We start from the raw sequence: 23182 nt of genomic DNA on the forward strand, positions 1-23182 counted from the left end.
CTTACTCTAGTAAGATTCAGACCAAATAAAGTCTCGTTCCCCTGCTCCCAGGGCCGCAGCGCGCCCAGGCTGGGCGGACTGCGGCTGCGCATTGCGGGCCCCGTCCCAGGCGACGGGCGAGCAGGGGAGAAGAGAGGCCGGGCTGGGGCCGGGCGGGGCTGCGTGGGTCGAGGAGCGGGCGGGGCCGCGGGGGTGCGGCTGTCCCCGCCCCGCACGCTGCTCCGCCGGCCGCTAGAGGAGGGGACGGCGCGAGCAGAAGGGAGCGTTGGAGCGCGCCGGCCGCCCGGGCCCCGCGGGAGCGCGGCTGCGACGCGGGGAGCCGGGACGACGGGTAGGCGGACGGCCGCCTTCCTCGCGTCGCTGCCTCGCGCGGGCCGTTGCCCCCGGGGATGTGAGTGGCACCGCGAGGCCGGCGGGGCCCGGAGCGGCGCGAGGCGAGTCTCAGACGGTAACGCGCCGGGCAGACGTGGGGGAGGGCTCGCCTATCCCGCCGCGGCCCACTTGGGCAGCGGGAGCACGAGCGTGCCTCGGGGCCGAAAGCGGCCCGTGCTGCCGCACCGGGTAGTTGTCAGGGTCCTGGGACCTGCGGAGTCCGTGCGGAGGAGGGGCGGGCCAGGAGGGGCTTTCCAGCGGGTGGGCAGCCAAGGACCTGGCGCAGGTGCTTGCCTCGGGTGGTATCCCCCCAGCTCCACCCGCTTTGGCCTCGAATCAGCCTCCAAGGGCTAAAAATATTGCCCGGAGGCTTCTGGGCACTATCAGATTGTGCTAAGTAGGGCACAAGGCACAGGCGACAGAGCCTCTGGGCCCCTGGCCGGAGCCAGACTCAGAGCTGCGTCCCCCTCACACTGGCTTGCAGTTAGCGGCCTCCCTCCGTGGAGCACGCAAGGAGGGGCCTGCCGGCGGGGGCGGGGGCAGCGTCTGAAGTTGCCCCACAGCCTGAGCAGCTCTGCCAGACCTCTCCCCACCCAGGGGATCTTCAGCATCAGTCGCCGCTGGCTCCCCAGGGGGTCTCCTAATTACCGCGTGAGCAGAGGCTGAAAGTTACCCACTGCGGAGTCAGAACTAACGAGGAGGAGACAGAGAACTCGGTCCATGTTAGACACATAAGCTGCCGTTTTTTGAACTCGTTCTGGATTTCCTAATGAGAGAAGGGCTGTGCCAGGCACGGCTTCTGCCCAGTGCCAGTCTGCACCTACCGCGCAGGGAGAAAGGCTTTCCCGTCTGTCTCTCTGGGCTTCGCTTATACCTGTTCAATCAACACAGATAGCAGTTTATTCCCCGGGAACTGGGACCACGTGGTCAAGGAGCCTGGACAGCCGCCTCCTTCGCTGGGTGGAATCTTTCTTACAGATGAGCCCTTTGGGAAGCTGGTTCTAATCAGGAGGTTGGTTGTGTGGTGGCCTCTGGAGCCAGACCTGGGAAGCCTGTCATCCTGTCCTGCTTTTCCTAGCGCCAGCCGGGGGTGAGCTGCTCTCGGGGTGAAGCGGGACCAGCCTCGGATGCGTTACTTGTGCTTTCTGTGTCTCGGCCAAGAGAAGACCCAGGTGGGGTCAGGACCCACACAGGGCAGTGTTGGGATTGGATGGTTCGAAGCTTGGTTTTTTGAGGGGGGAGTCACGCACCCAGAGGTTCCTTGGGAGCAGCCCTCGGGAACTCACTGGGGCGTGTGGTGGAAAGGTCGCCAAAGGGATTTCGGCCGGCGGCGCTCCATGCGGTGTCCCTCCTGCCAGGGGTCCGTGGAGGCCAGCATGAAGCTGAAGAAGCAGGTGACCGTGTGTGGGGCGGCTGTCTTCTGCGTGGCGGTCTTCTCACTCTACCTCATGCTGGACCGAGTGCAGCACGACCCTGCCCGGCACCAGAGTGGTGGGAACTTCCCCCGGGTGAGTCGCGCCTGGCGTCTGAGGCCATCGATGCACACATGTCGTGCAGGCCGAGGTTAGCGTCCAGGCCCGGGAGCCCTGTCGGCCCCGTGTGAGAACCTTCCTTCCCTGCAGGCGAGGAGAGGGAGAGGGGAGGGAGGACAGTGAGGTTCTGCTGCTCTGTCTCGGGAATTCCCAGCAGCCATTGCTCATGGACAGCACCGTTCGCTCCCACTGAGCCTGGACACGGTCCTGGTCAGCCCGGCGCTCCACACGGGCCATGCTGGTGGGTGAGAATAGGCCTGTGAGGTGCAACCTTTGCCACCCTGGAGCTGGAGGGTGAGGCTGCTTCCGAGTGGACTGCGGTCCTCTGTGGCGATTCGCACCTCTTCCCGTATCCGACCAGAGCCACCCCCGTAGGCTCGTGGCCCTGCCTTCCGCCGGGGAGCTCGGGGTCAGCAGGCAGGCCTCAGGTCCTGGGCCCCGGGCGGAGACGGTCCCCGAGGTGTGAGGAGCTGCGGGTGATTGCGTTCTGGTTTCCCGGCAGAGCCAAATTTCCGTGCTGCAGAACCGCATCCAGCAGCTGGAGCAGCTGCTGGAGGAGAACCACGAGATCATCAGCCACATCAAGGAGTCCGTGCTGGAGCTGACCGCCAACGCCGAGGGCCCACCCGCCCTGCTGCCCTACTACACGGCCAACGGCTCCTGGGTGGTGCCGCCGGAGCCCCGGCCCAGCTTCTTCTCCGTCTCCCCGCAAGACTGCCAGTTTGCCCTGGGGGGCCGGGGCCAGAAGCCAGAGCTGCAGGTAAGAGCCCCAGCTGGCAGGGACCCCCGGCGGCCACAGAGGCCTCACCGAGCTGCCGCTCCGCTCGGCAGATGCTGACCGTGTCGGAGGAGCTGCCTTTCGACAACGTGGACGGCGGCGTGTGGAAGCAAGGCTTCGACATCTCCTACGGCCCGCACGACTGGGACGCCGAGGACCTGCAGGTGTTCGTGGTGCCCCACTCTCACAACGACCCAGGTGGGGGCCAGCCGGAGCTGGGCTGCGGGGCGGGCCCTCCCTCCCTCCGACGGCAGGGGTCGGGGAGGGGCGGTCGCCGCGGGCGCGGCCTCCTCAGGGGACCCCGTGTCGGCCCCCCAGGCTGGATCAAGACCTTCGACAAGTACTACTCCGAGCAGACCCAGCACATCCTCAACAGCATGGTGTCCAAGCTGCAGGAGGACCCGCGGCGGCGCTTCCTCTGGGCCGAGGTCTCCTTCTTCGCCAAGTGGTGGGACAACATCAACGCCCAGAAGAGAGCAGCGGTCCGCAGGCCAGTGCCCAGTGGGGGGCGGGGGAGGGCTGTCCCCGGGGCCTGGGTCTCGCCCACCTGGAGCCGTGGTCGCAGCTGTGGCGGGAGCCACGAGGGGAAGCAGGGTGGGGATGCGGCTGGGTGGTGGAGGGGCCGAGAACGAGGAGGCAGGGTCACTGGTCTGAGGGTCGCTTGTGTTAGGAGAAAGCAAAGCTCCATGAGCACAGAGAAGGGGAAGCGTGGGGCCAGGCCCCTGGGCTCCCAGATGGGGTCTGCGGGCCAGTAGGGCTAGGGCTGGCAGGAGGGGAGGGCATGCGTCCGGGCTCTGGGTCGCAGGTGTCGGTGAGCCGGCTCAGGGAGGCCGTGGTGCACAGGCCCGGCATCTCCCGTTGGGCACGTGCGCACCTGTCCCTGCCCCAGGCTGAGCGTGCGCCCTCACCTCCTCCAGGCTGGTGGGGAACGGGCAGCTGGAGATCGTGACGGGAGGCTGGGTGATGCCCGACGAGGCCAACTCCCACTACTTCGCGCTGATCGACCAGCTCATCGAAGGGCACCAGTGGCTGGAGAAAAACCTCGGTGAGGCCGGGGAAGAGAGTCAGCCCCCAGAGCTGGACCCCCGAGGGTGGCAGGGGGCTGTGAGGTGCAGGGGCGGGCGGGCGGGGGGTGGCTCCTTGGTGTGCTAATTCCCCCATCAGGGGCCCCGGTGTGATGGCAGGGTGAGGGGAGCTGGAGCCCCGGTACCGGGAGGCCAGGTGCTGAGGTGTTCAGGGGAGCCTCTGGCTCCCATGGCCCCGCCCAGGTGCAGCCCCGCGCTCCGGCTGGGCGGTGGACCCCTTCGGGCATAGCCCCACCATGGCGTACCTGCTGCGCCGGGCCAACCTGACCAGCATGCTGATTCAGAGGGTGCACTACGCCATCAAGAAGCACTTTGCCGCCACCCACAGCCTGGAGTTCATGTGGAGGCAGACCTGGGGTGAGGCCGGGCAGGGTGGACGGGTGGTGGTGGTCATTTTCCCTGGGGCAGAGCGGGGGTCCCTGAGCAGGCCTGGGTGGGAGAAGATCAAATTCACATCTTGGCTCTATGGGACCCGCTGTTCACCCCCAGGGTGTGGGCGAGCCGTCCCCTGGGGGAGCTGCGTGCTCCAGAGTCCCCTCTGTGTCCCGACCCTCAGCCTGCCCGTCCTCTGCAGCCTCGAGCCTGGGTCGAGCCCTGCCTCGGTCGGAGCTGCCTGTGGCTACAGCCGACCCCCGTCCTGCCGGCCCGCCGACGCCCAGCTCCCCACGGCAGGCTCGGTGGCGGCTGACTGCCTGCTGTGTCTTCCTCAGACTCGGACTCCACCACGGACATCTTCTGCCACATGATGCCCTTCTACAGCTACGACGTGCCCCACACCTGCGGCCCGGACCCCAAGATCTGCTGCCAGTTCGACTTCAAGCGCTTGCCTGGCGGGCGCATCAACTGCCCCTGGAAGGTGCCCCCCCGAGCCATCACGGAGGCCAATGTGGCCGAGAGGTACTTGCCACCAGCCCCGGGAGCTCGGGCGGGCCGGGGGCTCGGGCGGTGCGTGGGGCCCACTGCCCCTGCGGCAGCAGCTCCCTCACGAGCCTCCCCGGAAAACGCGTGGCTGGAAGGAACCGCCTTCCACCAGATGGTTTCACGTCCCAAGCGGGCACGTGTCCCTGCATCCCGGCAAGCTGCCAGAGCTGCCTGGCTAACTCAGGGGTGAATGATTCTCAGGTTGGGTACGGTTCCCTCCGGCCTTTGGCCTCCTAGGCCGTCGTCCCTGAGCTCAGGTGCCTTGCCTCGGCCCCGAGTCGGCCGGGACCCTCTGTGTCCTGAGGACCTAATGCAAGTGCACGTTTGGTCCTGCCCAGCAGCCTCTGGCCTCTGAGAAAGCGGGCTCGTTCCCTTTGAGAGACTCGGCAGGGGCCCCTGAAGTGTCCCTGTCTCTGAAGCCCACCCCCCAGGAAAGAGCAGGCTCAGGGTGACGGAAAACCACAACCAGAACCCGGCTGCCTAAGGCACGCAGCCGGTCCGACTGGTTTCCACATTGCCGTACTCCGATTTCTGTGAGGCCCGAGAGATAGAACGTGTGACTGCAGGCGAAGAAAGGGGTCTTTTGTTTTCGGAATCCAGAAACCTAAATGCTGCTCCCAAATAAGCACCTAGGGCTGCGGAGGCAGGATTTTTCTTTTTAAAGGTTTATTTATTTTTAGAGTGAGGGGGAAGGGAGGGAGAAAGAGAGGGAGAGAAATAGCCATGTGTGGTTGCCTTTCATGTGCCCCCACCAGGGACTTGGCCCGCAACCCCAGCACGTGCCCTGACTGGGAATGGAACCGGCAACACTTTGCTTTGCAGGCCGGTGTTCAGTCCACTGAGCCGCACCAGCCAGGGCAGGATTTTTCTTAAAGCAGCCACCGGGAGCCGCAGAGGCCAGCCCCGGTGTGCAGTGAGCAAGTCCTGAGAGCAACCTCATTTCTTCCTTTGAAAGACTTCCTGGGCTGGTAAATTAGGGGGAAACGGTATTGGAGGCGTCCTCTCCCCAAAACAAAACAGAAGAGCAGACGCCGACCAGCATGGTGAAATAGCTTAGTGGCTGGCTGAACACTGACCCCCACGACACGCGACTTACTGATGGGTTGATCTAAAAAGAGAAAAGGGCTTTGAGGCTATGCTACAGGGCCCTGTTTGTGTACCGATTTGGGTGAAAAAGAAAATGAGTGTTTATATCTCTAGTTCTTACTCAGTGTCAGGCACTATTCCAGATGTTCTAGCAAAGATTAATGCATGCAGTTCATTTTTTAAAAAGATTTTATTTATTCATTTTTAGAGAGGGAAGGGCGGGAGAAAGAGAGAGAGAGAGAAACACCAATGTGCGATTGCTGGGGGCCGTGGCCTACAACCCAGGCATGTGCCCTGACTGGGAGTCGAACCTGCGATGCCTTGGTTTGAAGCCTGCGCTCAGTCCACTGAGCTACACCAGCCAGGGCATGCAGTTCACTTTAACTCTTGTGACGCTAGGATGGTGGGTGCTGATGTTGCTTCATGTTATAGAAACGGAGGCCGAGGGGTTAAGTCACTCACTGAAGGTCGCTCAGCTCATGCACACGGAGCTGGTGGGGACCCCGTGTGGCTCCGGAGCCCAGGCCCCTTACCGCAGGGCTGCCTCCCTAACTGGTGGGCAGGATGAAGCTGGATCCCGAGCGATCTCCACATTTTGGGGCATAGGTTGGATCTCACCGCCTCAGGTTTGTTAGGTAGAGGTGTAGGTTTCCACCGTTCGCGTCAGGAAACGGAATAGAAAGGTCAGGATGAGGAGAAAAGACCTTGAGAGCCTCGTGCCTGGAGAACACAGCGCTGTGGGTGACCGAGGGGCTGCCAGCTGCACCGGGGTGAACGCACGCCACTCCCGTGGGGGCGCCAGGCCGGAAGGGGGTGCGGTTCCGTCTTCCCTTGTCCCCCGTATCCATCGTATCCATCACTGGGTCCCTGCACGGAAGAATGCGGGCACATCTTTTACATCGGAAGGGGAACTGTGGGGAAGGAGGACTGATCTGTTGGGCGTGGGGTCAGGGAGGGAAAGGCACGCGTGCAGGCCAGCGCGGAAAGAGCTCTCCGCTTGTGGGGACTGCCGGGAGAACGCTGGGCACCGCGGGACGGCGCGCCTGCAGGCCTGCAGGCGGGCGACTCCTGATGGGGCGGCTGCGGAGGGGCCTCCCGGGCTGGCTCTGCCCAGGATGCCGCGCCGCCACACGAGACGCACGCCGCGCGCTCGCACCCGCAGGGCAGCCCTGCTCCTGGACCAGTACCGCAAGAAGTCCCGGCTCTTCCGGAGCAACGTCCTGCTGGTGCCGCTGGGCGACGACTTCCGCTACGACAAGCCCCAGGAGTGGGACGCCCAGTTCTTCAACTACCAGCGGCTCTTCGACTTCCTCAACAGCAAGCCCGACCTCCACGTGCAGGTGTGAGGGCCCCCTCCCCGCGCAGCCCCGGCACCCGCTCCTGGCTTCAAACCAGGGCTCACTGCTGCCCCTCCGCAGGGCTTCCGTTTTCTCCCCGCGTTCCTTCCCGGGCCCCGCTGGAGCGTGCGGTGCGGAGGCTGGGAAGGACGGGACTGCGCACACGGGACCCTGGCTGCAGCCACTGGTCCACGATCCCCGGGAGGCGCTGGCACTGATGGGGACGGGACTTGGGTTGTCCCCACAGGCCCAGTTTGGCACCCTCTCCGACTACTTTGACGCCTTGTACAAGAGGACGGGGGTGGAGCCAGGGGCCCAGCCCCCCGGGTTTCCTGTGCTGAGTGGAGATTTCTTCTCCTACGCGGACCGGGAGGACCATTACTGGACAGGCTATTACACCTCCCGGCCGTTCTACAAGAGCTTGGACCGCGTCCTGGAAGCCCACCTGCGGTGAGACCCGGGGGTGGGGGGGGGGCGGGGGCGGGGGCCGGGTGCATGCGCGGTGGGGAGCAGAGGGTGGGACCCTGGGCTTGTGTGGGCAGGCGCCAACTCGTCTCTCCCGGCAGGGGGGCGGAGATTCTGTACAGCCTGGCTGTGGCGCACGCCCGCCGCGCCGGACTGGCCAGCCAGTACCCGCTCTCGAACTTGGCCCTCCTGACGGAAGCTCGGCGCACCCTGGGGCTCTTCCAGCACCACGACGCCATCACTGGCACCGCCAAGGAGGCCGTCGTGGCGGACTACGGCGTCAGGTGCGGGCCCCGGCCTCTCCCCGTGGGCTCCACGCCCCTGCTTGCCTCCCCAAAGAAAGGGCGTGCGGGGCGGTGGTCAGGCAGGCCTCCTGGAGCCCCCGCCCGCTGGCAGCGCGGACAGAGTGCCTGTGGTCACCTCCTCCGCGGTCCCCCTCCTGCCCCCCCAGGCTGCTGCGCTCCCTCGTCGGCCTGAAGCAGGTCATCATTAACGCAGCTCACTACCTGGTGCTGGGCGACAAGGAGACCTACCACTTCGACCCCGCGGCACCCTTCCTCCAGACGGTGAGCGCCCCCTGCTGGGTCTGCTGCGGGGGGGGGGGGGGGTGCCCTCTGGTGTGTGCAGCCCCGCCCGGGAGCTGGGGTGGGGGGTGTTTCTCTTCCTCATCATGGCCGGGTGAGGATGTGTGCCCGTGTGGCTGGCGGTCCCCACCCAGGACAGACGGCGGGGGGCGGGGGGCAGGATGCCGAGCGGGGCGGAGCCTCACGGCGGCTCTGCCCTCCCCACCCACTGAATTCCAGGATGACAGCCGCCTGAATCACGACGCCCTGCCCGAGCGCGCGGTGGTCCAGCTGGACGCGGCACCCAGGTGGGTGGAAGCAGGCCGGGCGCAGAGGCGGAGCTGCTCCCACCCGCCACCCCCCCCCCCCCCCCCCCCCCCCCCGCACCTGCCAGCCAGGCGCAGAGGCCCCCTGGGCGAGCTCACCTCCCCCCTTCCCCCGCAGGTACGTGGTGCTCTTCAACCCGCTGGAGCACGAGCGGCTCAGCCTGGCGTCCCTGCTGGTCAGCTCGCCCCACGTGCGCGTGTTTTCGGAGGAGGGTCAGCCGCTGGCGGTGCAGGTCAGCGCCCACTGGAGCTCCGCCACCGAAATGGTCCCCGACGTCTACCAGGTGAGGGGGTGGGGGCACGGCAGGGGGGCCCTGGCCCTCTGCCCTTCAGCACCACCCTCCCGCCTACTCCCCGGGGTGGGGGCAGGAGTCCTGGGGACTGTCACTTTGGGGATTTGAGTCTGTGCTTGCAGGGAGGACGGTTTGGCAGAGTGACAGTGACAGCCCAAAGGCTGCCCCACCGGTCACTCCTTCCACGAGGCTGTATGGATGGGTCAGCGTGGGGTTGCCACTTCCCAGCTTTTCCGTATGAGACTCATACAGCCTGACGGGGAGGGGGGTGGGGGGCAGGTTCTGTAACCTCCCCTTTCAGAGGCGGGGCAGAGAGGCACCCGTGGGTGCTGGGACTTGCTCAGGCCCCACGAGCAGAGTACCGGGCCTGGGTCTGCCCCTGAGGCCCGGGCCGTGGCCCCCGCTCCCTCGCCGCCCTGTGCCGGCAGGTGTCGGTGCCCATCCGGCTGCCGGCGCTGGGCCTGGGCGTGTTGCAGCTGCAGTTGGGCCTGGACGGACACCGCACGCTGCCCTCCTCCACGCGCGTCCACCTGCACGGCCGGAGGCTGGCTGTCAGCCGGCACGAGGCCTTCCCTCTGCGCGTCGTCGACTCCGGCGCCAGCGACTTTGCCATCAGCAACCGCTACATGAAGGTCTGGTTCTCAGGCCTTAGCGGGCTCCTCAAGGTAAAGGGCCAGGGCAGGGGCCGGAGGAGGGCGTGCGGCTGTGCGTGCTGGGGGGGGGGGGCGTGAGCACGAGGGGCTCTGGGACCCCCCCGGGGCCTCCGGGGAGCGGGCGTGGCTCTGTCGGGAACTCGTCCAGCCCTCCCGGGGGCAGGCCTGACGCGCCGCTGTGGGGCCAGGGGTCAGGGCTGTGTGTTTTGGCAGAGCGTCCGAAGGGTGGACGAGGAGCAGGAGCAGCGGGTGGACATGGAGTTCCTCGTCTACGGCACCCGCACGTCCAAGGACAAGAGCGGAGCCTACCTCTTCCTGCCTGACGGCGAGGCCCAGGTACCCGGCACACACGGCGGAGCCCCGCGGGCCTGGGCCCTGCACCCCGAGACCTGTGAACGGAGGCAGCGAGCGGGGCGCGGGCCTTCCTCCAGGCGGGGCCCTGCTGCCTGTGGGGCGTTGGGGGGACCAGAGCCCGCACAGAACAACTGCTTCCCGGCCTGGCCCCGGGCTGGCGCCCACCTGCTTTGCTCCGCGCTGTGGGCTCAGCTGCCACCTGCCCTTCCCCCAGCCGTACGTGCCCAAGGACCCCCCCGTGCTGCGCGTCACGGAAGGCCCCTTCTTCTCCGAGGTGGCGGCCTACTACGAGCACGTGCACCAGGTGGTGCGGCTGTACAACCTGCCAGGTGCGCCGTGCGGGGGAGGGAGGGAGGGAGGGAGGGGAGGGAGGGCCGGCCGGCCCCCAACCCCCCTCCGGGGCCGTGACACGCTCTCCCTTCTGCCCGTTCTCTGTTCCTGAGAAGCGACCCCGGGGGCCGGGAGGACGCTTCAGTAATTCTCCTGGAGGGAAGGTCGTCCAGGAGGAAGCGCTGGGAACGGCCTGGGGGGGGGGGGGTTGGGCACAGCCCTGCGGCTCCGGCTCTCACGCCGCCGTGGTGGCGCGCTCTCCGCTCTCCGCTCTCCCGCGGTCCCCGCGCGCAGGCGTGGAGGGGCTGTCCCTGGAGCTGTCGTCGCTGGTGGACATCCGGGACTACGTCAACAAGGAGCTGGCCCTGCGTCTCCGCACGGACATCAGCAGCCAGGGCGCCTTCTTCACGGACCTCAACGGCTTCCAGGTGACTCCGGGGGCGGGGGGGGGGGACCGAGCCCTGGGGACCCCATGGGACGCAGTGGGGATGGTGGATGGTGTTTGCTTCCGTCACAGGCACCAGGGTGTGCGTGCATGCGGGGGGCAGCGGGGGTCTGCCCCGATGGGGAAGGGGGGAGCAGGCCAGTGTGGTCAGGGACCACTAGTCCCGACCCGGGACGGCCCAGCTGCCCTTGACCTGCTGACTGGCCCCGCCCCGCTCCGCAGGTGCAGCCCCGGCGGTACCTGAAGAAGCTGCCCCTGCAGGCCAACTTCTACCCCATGCCGGTCATGGCCTACATCCAGGACGCCCAGAGCCGCCTCACGCTGCACACGGCCCAGGCCCTGGGCGTCTCCAGCCTCCGCGATGGTGAGTGGGGAGGAAGAGGCTGGGAGGGGCGGCGTGTCCTGCCCCAGGGCCTCCCCCTTCCTCCCTCCCTTCCTTCCTTCCTTCCTACCTCCCTCCCTTCCTTCCTTCCTTCCAGTTGGCCTCACCCCCACACAGGAAGTGGGGGGGAGGCATTATCAGCTGCCAGTCACAGCTGCTGGAGGCTGGCAGGCACCACTGTCACCCTCTGCCCTGGTGCAGGTGTCCAGGGGGTGGGTGCCCTGGTGGATCCCCTGAAGGGGCGGCCGAATAGCGAATGGTGATTCCCAGCGGCGGTGTGCAGCCCCCTCCTGGCCCGGGATGGGAGGGGGACTGTTGGAAAAGCACATCGATGTCGCAGTGAAACAAATAGCCGAGGAGGAAATTGCACACTGTCTTCCTACTCACGGCCATTAAGAGAGAGAATGACGTTCTCAAGACTCAGAACAAGGACACTCAGAGCACCGCCCTGGAGCTGGTCCGCTGGGCAAGCCCGGGCGTCTCCGCGCCCTCGGGGCGGAGCGGACACCTCGCACTTGGTGGCCACAGAGGCCGTCAGGTCGCCCTTGGAGATGGGCCTGGTGCGGGGCCGAGTGGAGAGTCCCCTCCCGGCTTTGTGGGGCCGCTGGTGAGCGCGGGGCTGGGAGTGGCGGGGTTCTCTGCCGCCCTCACCCCTGCCCCCCGCCCCCTGCCCCCCACCCAGCGGGGTCAGCGGCTGTAGAACCTGCCCGGAGCCTCGTCCCGCCTGGTTCTGTCCGCCCTTCCGGGAAGCAGCGTGCTGAGAAATGACTGTCTCACGTGCCAGGAGGCCGTTTGCGGGTTCCCAGCTACCTTCCTGCGGTCGCAACGACCACAGAGGAACTGCCGGAGCCGGAGCCAGGGCTCGGGCAGCGGAAGGGCGGGTGGGCCCTCTGTGCGGGCTCCCCTGGGGGCCCCCTAAACAAAACAAAACAAAAAACAGCTGCTGGGAAGACGCTCATCCCGACACAGGCCAGCTTTGCGGTGCGCCCCGTCCCCAAGCGTATTTTAGAAGAAGGTCAAGGTGATCACCCCGTCTCTCTCCCCTAGGGTGCCCCCAAATGACACCTTCTTTGAGCCTCTGCCTGACTGGCCCTCCGGCTGTCCTCCCCTCAGCCCTCCTGGCGGACGGGACGGGCAGAGCGGGGGTCAGTCCCCCCCACCCGGAGCAGGGGCAGCGGACACGTGGTCTCGCCAGGCTCCGCTCCGCCCGAGAGCCGGCCCCGGCAGGGCCTCGGCAGCGGCTGCCGGTGGCGGGCACTGGCAGTCTTGCATTTGCTCGTTCAGTGTGTTTGTGCAGCCGGTCTGGGCCGGTCTCCTGCCTGGACATCTGGCCGGGCCTGGCTGTGAGTCGAGGAGCCCGGATGGTGACCTGCCAGGGCCGGCCTGCCCGCCTCCAGCCCCGGGTCCCAGGGTGCTTTCTCTCCCCGTGACCGAGCTTCCGGCCGCCCGCAGGGCTTTCCCCCCCGGGGCCTGGGGTCGGGGTCCTCCAGAGGCCACTGTCTGCTCGGGCTGGGGACTCACAGGCCACTCCCGCAGGCCAGCTGGAGGTGATCCTGGACCGGCGGCTAATGCAGGACGACAACCGTGGCCTGGGCCAAGGGCTCAAGGACAACAAGAGGACCCGCAACTGCTTCCGCCTCCTGCTGGAGCGGCGCACCCTGGGCAGCGAGGTAGACCCGGGGCCTGCGGGGCAGGGTGGGTGGCCCCGGGGTGCCGGCTGAGGGCTCGAGGGGCCCAGCCGGAGCTGGGCCGGGAGGCGGGAGCAAAGCTGGGTTTCCGGGCGGGCGCGGAGTGAGCCTGCCGCTCCGAAGCCCCGCCCCCTGCAGCCTGGCACCTCCCTGCCCCCCACACCTGCTTCCAGGGCCCTCCTGTTCACCAGCCGCCCCCTCCCCTCGGCCCCCTCAGCCCACAGCAGCCCGTCCATCCGGTGGCTTTCTCTGCCCCCGGCAGCCTGGCTTTTTCTCCAGACTGGCAGCCACGGTTAGGGACTCGGTCTTTCGCACGAGCAGGAGCAGGGACCGAGAGGTGAGGGCCGGCGGTGGGTGCAGAGCGAGTGCCGGCAGGTGGTGGGCGGTGGCGCCCTCGACGGCACCCTGCCCCTCCCCCTCCGGGCTCCGTGCCTCAAGCAGCCCCCGTGCACCTGCTGCGCTCTCCCGTGCCTGTGGCACCGGCTGTGCTCTCCCGGAGTCTGTTCGTGGGTGGGGGTGGGGGGCCAGAGGATCAAGGACGGCTTCCTGGAGGAGGTGCCGTCCAGGTGCGAGTGGCTGGAGTGAATGGGGACTAGCAGTGCGATCCCTCAGACTGGAGCTGCCCGTCCAGGGCGGCTGTTTAAATGAACCAGAGCTAAACACAAAGACCGGTGAGCTCTTCACTCACACTCACCGCACGCAGGCAGGTGCTCCATGGCCACGTGTGGCGGCAGCTGCCGTGTGGGTGCAGCTGGAGCGTGTTTCCATCGCTGCAGGAAGTCACGGCAGCGCTGGGCCGGCTGGGGGTCAGTGGGGGCAGGCTGCGTGCCTGGCCCGGGCTCCACACTCCATCCCAGAGGCCAGCAAAGGATCTCGGGCAGGAGGGACGTTGTCAGGATCTGCTGCTCGGGCGGGGAGGGTGGATGTGGGGGAAGGAGGACGGTCCGGAGGCCCCTCAAGCAGGAAAGGCTGGTGGCTGGCCCCTGAGCCATGGGCCGGAGCGGGGCGGCAGCGGGGGCCTCGGGGGTGTGCGGACACGGTGGCGGCACTGAGGACAGGCTGGAGGTCAGCGAGGTTCTGGGCAAGCGGAAGGAGGGGGGCCAGGGACAGAAACCCAGGACATGGGAAAGCGGCCATCTCGGAGGGGGGCGAGCGTGTGACATACGTCCAGGTTGGCTACCCGGGCGGTCTCAGTGAGCACGGCTGGGCCCGAGGGTCGGGGCTGGGGCTGGGGCGGGGGGCTCACTCGGGGCCTCCTCCATCAGAGGCCCAGCCCCCCGGGGACACATGGGCGTCTGCCTGCCGCCCCCCCCCCCCGCCCCCCCGAGCTGGGAATCTACCCACGTGGCGGCAGGTGCTGCTGGGGGAGGTGTTGTTCACGGCAGTGTCCTTGAAGGAAAGGGGAAAAAACCCAAAGCAGAGGAGAGGCGGCCGAGGGAAGAAGTCCTCTGTGAGTGGCGTGCCACAGGAGGGGCCGCACTGGACGGGTCCCGGAGCCGGGCCCGCCCCGTGTCTGGCCCCCGCAGGGAAGCTCTTCCCAAAGGGACCGACTCGGTCGTGTTTCGTCCCCGGCTCTGACCCCTCACCCGCGTCTTGGGCCGATCTTGCAGGTCCCAGACGGCCACTCCTCCAGCTACCCGTCCCTCCTCAGCCACCTGACCTCTGTGTCCCTGAACGCCCCGGTGCTCGCCCTGCCCGTGGCCAAGAGGCAGCGCCCCGCCCCCAGCCTGCACTCCTTCCACCCCCTGGCCGCCTCCCTGCCCTGCGACTTCCATCTGCTCAACCTGCGCACGCTGCACGCTGAGGTGAGTGCCCGCCGGGCTCTGCACCTCTGGGCCCGACGCCGGCCCGGCCCCCCCAGACTCCTCCCTGTCCCCGTCCCGCCTCTGGGCAGGGGGGCTGTTGCACCCGCGAGTCCTGAGCAACACCCCCCACTCTCTCATACACACTCACACACACACTCTCAGACACACACACTCTCACACACATACACTCACACAGCCACACACTCATACACACTCTCACACTCACTCTCACACACACTCACACACTCTCATACACACACACTCACACACACACACACTCTCACACACTCACTGCCTCTGTGCCGCCTGCCTGTCACCCAGGACGATGCCCTGCCCTCGGCAGAAGCCGCGCTCATCCTACACCGCAAAGGCTTTGACTGTGGCCTCGAGGCCAAGAACCTGGGCTTCAACTGCACCACGAGCCAAGGCAAGGTGAGCAGGGCCCAGGAGCGGGAAGAGCCCCTGGCGAGGGGAGGGAGGGAGGGAGGGAAACAGGGCGACTGGGGAGGGCAGGCGTGAGAGAAGAGAGGCAGGTGAGACTGCAGTGGGGTCCGGCTGAGATCGGAGGGCGGGGGTCACTCTGGGCCTTGGAGAACAAGGGGGAAGCTGCCGACACCCGTGTTCAAGGCTGCTGAGGGCCAGCGGGCAGGTTCTCCGTGAGGCGTGCAGCTGGACCTCTCTTCCCTGGGCAGGGGCATCCACCCAATAAAGCAGGAGTCACAGAAATAAAAACTGAAAGCTGTCCAGCTCGTTCTCAGTCTAAGCCGGCACTGATAAAAAGCCTCCGGGTACTCAGAAGTGAACCCAGACGCGGGCCCTCAGACGGCTCGGGGCCGGGCCGACCCTTGGCCCAAGGGCGGGCTCCAGGCTCGGGCCACTTGGGCGAGACGGGGTGCCGGCCTGCACGTGTGAGGGGCACCTGGCTGCTGAGCGGGGCTGCGGCAGGTCGAGGGGGGGGAGCTGCCTCGTCTGGCGTGCCCGCCCCCAGCACAGCCCTGCCCGCTCTCCTCCGCACAGGTGGCCCTGGGCAGCCTCTTCCACGGCCTGGACGTGGGCTTCCTGCAGCCGACGTCCTTGACGCTGCTGTACCCGCTGGCCGCGCCCTCCAACGGCACTGACATCTACTTGGAGCCCATGGAGGTCGCCACCTTCCGCCTCCGCCTGGGCTAGGGCCTCCCGCGGCCCGGAGAGCGAGCCCGTCCACAGAGACTGCCTCCCACACAAGGCTGGCCGGACGAGCCACGAGCCACGCAGGGCGTCTTCTGTGCCGATCTACCTCTCAGAACCCCGACAGACTGGGCGAGGCCCTGGTTTCCTGGCTGTGGCTGCTTCTGTGTGCGGGGGCTGCCCTCGGCCCGGTGTTGGGGAGCCAGGGCCCACGCTGGCGAGATCAGGGAGACCCGGCCCTCGGTCGGGGCGGGCAGGGCTGGCCTCGGCTCGGGGTGCGAGTGGCCGCCCCGTTGGGCACAGGCCCAAGCACCCAGTCTTTTCCCAGAGTGGGATGGCGGAGAAGCAGGAGGGGTAGGGGAGGCCCAGGGGGTAATGGCCGGCCTTAGGGTTGGCTGGTGACCGGGGGTCCCGGGGTCGTGTAGGGACTGAGCCGGCAGCGGGGGGGAGGAGGCATCACGGCTGTGGGAGCAGCCCGCCCTGGCTAGGGGCTGCAGTGCGGCGGAAGGAGTCACTAGACGCTGTCGCGGCCAGAGGTCGCAGGACACTTCAGGTACAAATCCCCCATCTGGGGCTGGGCACTTGGTCTGTGTGTTGATTTGGCGGAAGGTGGCGGGGCGTGGGGGGTCCTCCACCCCACTGACGCCTCTTCGGTTCCTGTACTGTGTACCCCACTGTGTCCCAGAGCTCCTTCCAATCGTGGGGTGGGGGTGTGGTCTCTCCTTCCCTGGAGAGACAGCGGAGCCTTCAAGACCCCCTGTGTGCAGGCGACCTGAGAGGGCTGCAGGCGCCGCCCCTCCAGCCAGGTGGCGGGGCTCCAGCGTCCGTGCCCCCCCTTCCGGAGGGCTCTACTCCTGGCGCGGGCCCAGGGGTGTACGAGTCATTTGCAGGCACCGTGGCTACTTTATTTCAACTCTGATTAACAGAGAAAAATTCACAATAGCCTCTACCGATGCTGAAACGACATTTGGCCAAATTCACAAGCTACCCCTTCTTACAAGTTCAAGGTTAGAAAGAGACGTGCTAATGTAGATCAAGGTCTCTATCAGAAACCCACAGGGAACGGCATTGCTGGAGTCCAGAGCCGGCCGAGGCCCTACTGGTATGAGGGAAGTCCCGGCACAGCCGACCCCCGCGGTGTGGCTGGTGAGGGCGATGGAGACCAGGTACAATTGTCATTACGTGGGGACCACAGGAGGGCCAGCCCCTGAAGTCAACTGCAGACCTAGCAAGAGCATTGATTCCGTAAGCTGACCCCGCTGACACTAGCAGTTTCCTGTATAGACTCTGGCTGTCTCCTAACAGCCCATAAATTCACCGTATTCCAGTGAGATTGGATATTTTTTGCAGTTTGACAAGTTCTAAAGTTCATTGGGAAGAGTAAACGTGTGAGAATACCCACTGTGAGTACTGATGAGTCAGTCGGGGGTGGCTGTGCCTCGGGGGGGTGGCGGGCACTCGGCCTGCGGGGCTTCTCGAGGGGTGCTCCAGCGACCGTGACGAGTCCTGTGCGTGCGTGTGTCCTGGAGGGACAAGTGGGGCGGGCCATGCACAGACCCAGCTGTCTGGGGGTTTAGGATAAAAGCAGTATTTACGGGGAAAAAGACGGATTATTTAGTAACTAGTACTTTATCTATGGAAGTTACCTCTTTGCTTCACAGTTTCCACAAGAATTAGTTCCAGAGGGAAAAATATCAAAAAGTTCAAACTACAAGATTACTGCAGAAGGGTATTTTTGTGCCTCTGGTGTGGGAAGGTCTGTTCTGAATGACATGAAACCTAAAAGGTTTTTATAATAAGGGAAAAGATAGATTTTTACCGCAAACACATTCAGAGTTTCTGTGTGATGGAAAACATCAGGGTTAAAACGCAAATGACAGCTGGGGGAGAGAATGCACGCCAGGAGAGAAGCTCGCTAAGCAGCGACGTAGAGCTGCAAGAGTGACACCGCGGAGTTCTTCCCGGCCCCCCGGGACACTCGGAATCCCGTCTGTCCCACAGTGCAAGAGACAAGGTCATCAGCGTGGAGGACGGTCTGTGGAGCGGAGCTCCCGGGACCTGAGACCGACATAGCAAGAACTAAAAGCTAACTAGTGCAGGGGGAAAGGCAGACTCCTGGGCACAGCCCGCTGGACTGGTCTCTGAGAGGAGGGGCAAGGAATCTGCATGGTAACAAGCTCCCAGGTGATCCCCTTGCACACCACACTGGGCAGCAGGCCCCCAGGTTTGAGGCAAGCAGCAGCGCTGGACCGTGGAGCGCCGGCACGGAGGCCTCGCAGCTCTGACCCTTAACAATCAGAGCTGGAGCCAGGGCCGAACGCAGAAAGAAGCGCCTTCAGCCCCTGGAACTGGACGGAATTCTGTTCCTGTGCTTCTCTGTCCTCCTAGAACCACCCTGTTTGCGTGAAGAAGGGAGAGCTGCGTGGCGCGTCGGCACCCAGCCAGAGCGCTGGTCTGGCTTGTGTAGTGGGCGAGTGTAACCTCCAGTACCTGTGTGGGGGAGGTGACACCTGTACCCGGAAATCGACCTGCGTACCACACTGTCACTGTGCTTCACGGTGACACTCTGGCGCTCACGGAGGGGAAGATCAGTCTGGGAATGGGGCTGACCTTCATACACAAAAATGTGTACAAAGAACAAACACTTCCCAGTGGCAGTTCTCACAGTTCCATTTGTCTTCATCCCCTGAGGACAAACAACATCCTCCCAACAAACCTGTTTTATTTACGAGTCAGTGAGAAATCAGTTCAGCTGCTGGGACCAAGTGGGCCTGCCAAGGGCTTCCGCCCACTGCGACTCCTGACCTTTGACCTCCCCAGTTGAGAATAAACCTGAACTGGAAGTGAACTCCGCATAATTAGGTCGTCTACGCACTAGCGGGTTGCGGAGGAGGCCTTCTTGGCACTTGGAATGTGACAGGAATGAAGATTTAAGACACGGCGTTGAGTGTAAAAGCCTGGAGAAGCCTAGAAACCGGTGTTCCCTGCTGGAATGGCTAGGACTTAATGTTCCAGCTAGAGGAGGAAGCATGGCTGTGCTGCTGCCCCCTACTGCCCCAGAATGCTGCACGGAGTATTTACAATGGAAAAGCATTCTAGTTCTAGGCCAGAAGCAGAACTCTGGGTTCCCAGCTCCGGCAAAGTGAGCCTCTGTGTAAACCGTGAGGCGCCCTATTATCATAGACTGGAGGTAGTCATGTGCTCATGTTAATTTTTTTGGTGTCGATGGTTCTAGTTGGGTCACATAGAATTTCTGTGTCTAAATACTAAGGTGTTTAGGGGTGACAGGGCATCCGCTCGGCACATTAACCTCAAGTGGCTCAGGGGGGAAACTTGCGTACCCTCTACTTCCAACTTCCCTGTTTCTGATGGTTTAAAAAATTAAATTTAAAAAATAAATACCTTCTATATTGGCTCAGATCAAACAGGCCGCCTTAAGAAGGCCTTAGACTCATGGTCCAAACGCACTAGCCGTTTCGGGCCGGACCTCCACGTCCATCCAGGGGTTAGAGTGACATCAGCTGCGGTCACTGTCGTCTGGCTGCAGGGCCCAGCAGCGCGGCAGACCAGGAGAGCGACTCCGGGCCCGAGTCCGTCACTGTTCGGTCCACTTTATCATGAACGAGCCTTTGCACCCCTCCAAGCTTATTCTCCGAAGAAGCCGAGTGAGCCCTGCCCTGCCCAGCCCGTCTGGTTATCGTAAAGAAGCCACAAAACGTGAGGTTTGTACAGCATCAAGCGACCTGTGACCCTTTTCCTTCCGAGGGTGCAGAAGGGGCTCGTGTTCGTTAAATGTCTCGAAACTTAAATTTTACACCACTTAAAAACTGCAGACTGATTTTAAGACTTCAGCAAATAAATACTGTTTTAAAAAGTCCTGTAACGCAGCACCCCCCCCCCCAAAAAAAACTAATTAAAAAAACAAACCCAAATTCTCCGAAAAGTACCTGGCTGTGCCCTTAAGAGGATTACACTGGACTTTGGAACTTTGTTCATCTGGGACTGTCCTGCAACTTGTTTCCTTTTAAAGTCATTTTTTGTGGCCCTTTGCGTTTTTTATTTTTTTTCCTGCAAATGGCACTGGGCCTTCTTTGGATGAAAAACCATCGTGGTTTGGAATGAAGTGGCTTCGCCTTAACAATTTACTCATCCCTAAAGGGTACCTTTTTCAAAGGGGCTAATAAACCCCAGCGGCTCAGCAGGAACCAAAAATCCACCTCCCCGTGAATTCCCCCCAGCAGAGGCCACACAGCGCCTCCCCCAGGCCCCGCCCACCACCACCGGGCCTCGGGGAAGGGTCACTTCCGGAGCCGCCCGGAAGTTCCTGTAGCTTAGCAACCAAAGAATCCCGCAAAGTGACAAGGCTGCGACCGGAGCAGTGGGGGAACTCGCGGTATCCCACCGGGCCTACCACGCTGCTGCTGGGGTCTCTCCGGTGCTCAACAGGGGCTTCAAATTAGCCGGTGGCATTCCTTTCCAATTCACCTGCCCCCCCACCCCCCCCCACCCCCGTCCAACTTTCTTAACGAGGACGACTCCCATTTTTTGAGCGCCTGTGTCAGGCTCCTTCAGGCGCGTCTCGTAATGTAGCCCTGACAATTACACAGCCTTGGTCACCGATAAGGAAGCCAGGCTCGGAGCAGGTATCCCACCTACCGGTTCCCCACTCCAGAGGCTGGAGAAGGAGCAGCACCCTAAAGCTTTACGCAAAATGCTTTATTTTCCATAATGACTATGAACAAGTATTTATACAAGCCCGAGTTCCTGAGGGACCAGAGAGCTCACCTTGCAAAACGGCAAACAGACTCAAGGCCTTGAAGGGCAGTGACGGCATTAGAAGTGGATGGGGGGTGTCTGACTCCCACAATCCAGGCTCAGCTTAGTAGTCGGCAGGAGACGTTCCGAGTGAGAAAGGTTTTTGGCCGCTCGGCTGAGCGAACCGCGGAGGGAGCTGGAGAAGGCGCCGAGAGGCTAGCGTGGGACTCCACTCTGGCCTGGACAAGGCTGGAGTCTCTGCCACGCCAAGTACTGCTCAGAGCACCAACCCCCGCTCCTTAAACAGCTGCTGCAGAGCCTCTTCCAGCTGCCGGTTTGTTCCCTGAAGGCCCTTCACCACCTGCGCTGCCCACTCAAAGTATTCCTGGACTCGATGTTCGGACCACCCTGCGTGTGAATGGACAGAAAATGGCTCACACGACCTGCAGGACAGCACTGGGTTCTGCCAACTTCCCGGAGGGTCTGGTGCAGGACCAGGAGATGACTTCTTGATGGTCTGATTTGTCCTGAAAACTTCCCCTTGGCCGCGCTATAGTACTGTATTTCTGCCCTGTGACAGCAGATCAGAGTGATCTAGTAGAAGTAGTTTGGAGAACTAACCAAAACGCCAGGCTTTTTTTTTTCCCCCTCCTTGGGGGAACTGGCCAACCGGGGCCTCCAGAAGGTGGACCCGCCCCTTTCCCCACAGCAGGCCGGGGAATCCTACCCTCTGGGGTGCAGCGGTTCAGGTCCCTCAGATTGTACAGCTTGTCCGCCAGCTTCACCAGTTTAGCCCCCGGGCTGCTGTGGGGAGCCTGCTGCACCTGCAGCCTCTTCCTCTCCAGCTTGGGCAGAGTCTTGTCATCGGTTACCTCCTCCACCAGGCGCCGCACCTGTGCCCCAAAGTGCAGCTCCACCTCGTCCAGGGTGGTGTCTGTGTCCTCCACTGTGTCATGGAGCAGGGCGGCCTGGGGACAGGTTTCCACTCAGCTGTGTGACGCCAGGCAAGGGGTAGCCATAGATGAATGGGGCCCCGGATCCCCGACCCAGCCTCCTGGCAGAGGAGGAGGAAAGTTACCTGCAACACCGCAATGTCAGTGATGCCCGCCTCGTGGGTCAGGATCCGAGCCACACCTGGCGGGGCAAAGCAGGAAGTCAGGCTCCGAGGGGAGTCCCAGGCACGCGTGCTGTGGGTTTTGTAGAGCCACTGAGTGACCTTGGGCAAGTCTTTACTCTCTCTGGGTGTCAAGCGTCCACAGGGAACAGCCATGCCCACCGCCCCGGATTGTGCGGGGCTTAAACACCCAAAATGACGGGCACCAAGCTGGGTGCAGAGTAGGTGCTCAGTGAGCGGCACGCCCCCCGCCCCGACACCATTGCGGTTGCTCCCCGGGCTCCGTGCTGACCGATAGGGTGGTTGATGTAGGGGGTCCCTTCGGGGTCCTTTCGCCGCTGCGCACGGTGCTTCCGAGCCGCGAAATCTGCAGCCTCCAGCAATTGCGCCGCCTCGGAGCCCATCGCGTTGGGACGCGAGACTGCGCCCCTGAGAGCTCGGGAAGCCCGGGCCCTGCACCACAGCGCCCCCTGGCGCCTCGGAGGCCCCGGGGGATTGTGGAATGTGGTCCAGGTGGCAGTTAGAAGGAGCAAGACAGAAGAAATAAAGCGGTGGCCTCACAATGTTGCCGAGCACAGAGCAGGAGGGCACAGGTGACTGTTACCGAGGCGGAAGGGCAATGCACCTAGCCTCAAGGACAGAGCCAGCCAGCTTCTCCCAGGAGGGACTTCTCTCCCCATGGAAATCTGCAAGCTGTCAATGCTCTGAAAATTCTCAAAGTGCTTGAAAAATAATTCTCCCTGCAGAGAGAGGCCTGGTTGCCAAGGGCAGGGCACCTTCGCTTTGGGCCCAGATGACGCTAGAGCCTGACCTTCTGGAAACTGGAGCCTATGCTGGGAGCTCTGCTGTGCAGCTTCAGATTTAGCCTCCCAAGCACCAGCGATGTTTCTGCAGGAATCGACTTCTTTGTTCTCAGGGCCTGGGGCAAATTTTGCATTTCTTTCTTGGCAACCCCGGGATGCCATAGGGTTTCTACTTCACCCCCCCTCCCCCGGCACCTACCATGTGCTGTAGGGTGAGTCTTTCCCTGTGACATGGGACCAGCTAGTTGCTAAGTAAACCCCAGACAGGTAGCTTTAGTGCTTTGGCTGGCAGCTGGGGCAGATGAGGATGCAGGGGAAAAGTCAATGAGAGGACCCGCCCTTGGTTTTCAGCTAGTCCTGGTGGTTGCCACGGTGCGGAGGTTAGGGAAGGAAGTTCCCAGCGCTTGGACTGAGGCCTCTGGGGCTTGAAATGCAACAATCAGAATTCCCAGGGCTTCCACGGAAGCCTGAGAGTTGAGAGTGGGTGGAGAGAAACCTGTCTGGTTCTACAGGCCTGTGTGTTCTTCAGGCTAAAGGCTCAACTTCTTTCTCACCCCTCATGCTGACCTCTAGTCTCAGCCTTTCCACTACAGCTCAGAAAACCTTAGGCAGCTTGGAGCCACAGTCCCCACACTTTCCAGCAGAAGGTAGAAACTCAGTCAGTTTTAGCTCTTTATAGGGGTCTGTGACAGAGAAGCTGCAGGTCTGTGTTCACAGTGCGCAAGGGCCTTAGGGCTTTGATTGCTACTTCCTTATCGTCTGCAGCCTTGGCTCAGTGAGGGATGCTGGGGCACCTAGGACCAGGGCAGAGGGGGCAGTAACCTCTCATGGGCTTCCGGAGGAGGCTCCCCATGGGGCTGCTGCTGCTCTTCAGCTGGATGACCCTTGCCCAGCTACCTCTCTCCCAGGTACAGCAGTCTCCTCTTAC

At 63.7% G+C, this 23182-nt stretch overlaps 2 protein-coding genes across 7 annotated transcripts; one reads left to right on the plus strand and one right to left on the minus strand.

Moving 5' to 3' along the window:
- Nucleotides 1-177: 177 nt before the first annotated feature.
- On the plus strand, nt 178-17269 carry MAN2A2 (mannosidase alpha class 2A member 2). Of its 4 annotated transcripts, none has more exons than XM_036012325.1 (23): nt 178-448; nt 1731-1880; nt 2407-2664; nt 2736-2880; nt 3001-3172; nt 3600-3727; nt 3951-4124; nt 4478-4664; nt 6937-7114; nt 7359-7561; nt 7678-7860; nt 8028-8142; nt 8380-8447; nt 8584-8749; nt 9187-9423; nt 9625-9747; nt 9980-10094; nt 10390-10523; nt 10763-10904; nt 12459-12592; nt 14221-14415; nt 14737-14847; nt 15433-17269. In XM_036012325.1, the coding sequence occupies exons 2-23, from the start codon at nt 1749-1751 to the stop codon at nt 15583-15585; spliced, it is 3453 nt and encodes a 1150-aa protein (XP_035868218.1). In that variant the 5' UTR covers nt 178-448; nt 1731-1748; the 3' UTR covers nt 15586-17269. The 4 variants fall into 4 exon arrangements, with proteins under 4 accessions (XP_035868218.1, XP_035868220.1, XP_035868219.1 ...); XM_036012327.1 differs by having other exon boundaries at nt 181-331; XM_036012326.1 differs by lacking the exon at nt 178-448 and adding an exon at nt 541-561.
- Nucleotides 17270-20277: 3008 nt separating this feature from the next.
- Nucleotides 20278-22318, minus strand: HDDC3 (HD domain containing 3). Of its 3 annotated transcripts, none has more exons than XM_028502234.2 (4): nt 21744-21964; nt 21416-21471; nt 21065-21305; nt 20278-20745 (listed from the first exon to the last, which is right to left on the minus strand). In XM_028502234.2, the coding sequence occupies exons 1-4, from the start codon at nt 21853-21855 to the stop codon at nt 20615-20617; spliced, it is 540 nt and encodes a 179-aa protein (XP_028358035.1). In that variant the 5' UTR covers nt 21856-21964; the 3' UTR covers nt 20278-20614. The 3 variants fall into 3 exon arrangements, with proteins under 3 accessions (XP_028358035.1, XP_035868247.1, XP_035868246.1); XM_036012354.1 differs by having other exon boundaries at nt 20604-20908; nt 21065-21230; nt 21744-22318; XM_036012353.1 differs by having other exon boundaries at nt 20604-20908; nt 21744-21992.
- Nucleotides 22319-23182: the final 864 nt, after the last annotated feature.

The sequence above is a fragment of the Phyllostomus discolor genome, chromosome 12, assembly GCF_004126475.2.
Source record: "Phyllostomus discolor isolate MPI-MPIP mPhyDis1 chromosome 12, mPhyDis1.pri.v3, whole genome shotgun sequence".
In the NCBI taxonomy this organism is placed as follows: Eukaryota; Metazoa; Chordata; class Mammalia; order Chiroptera; family Phyllostomidae; genus Phyllostomus; species Phyllostomus discolor.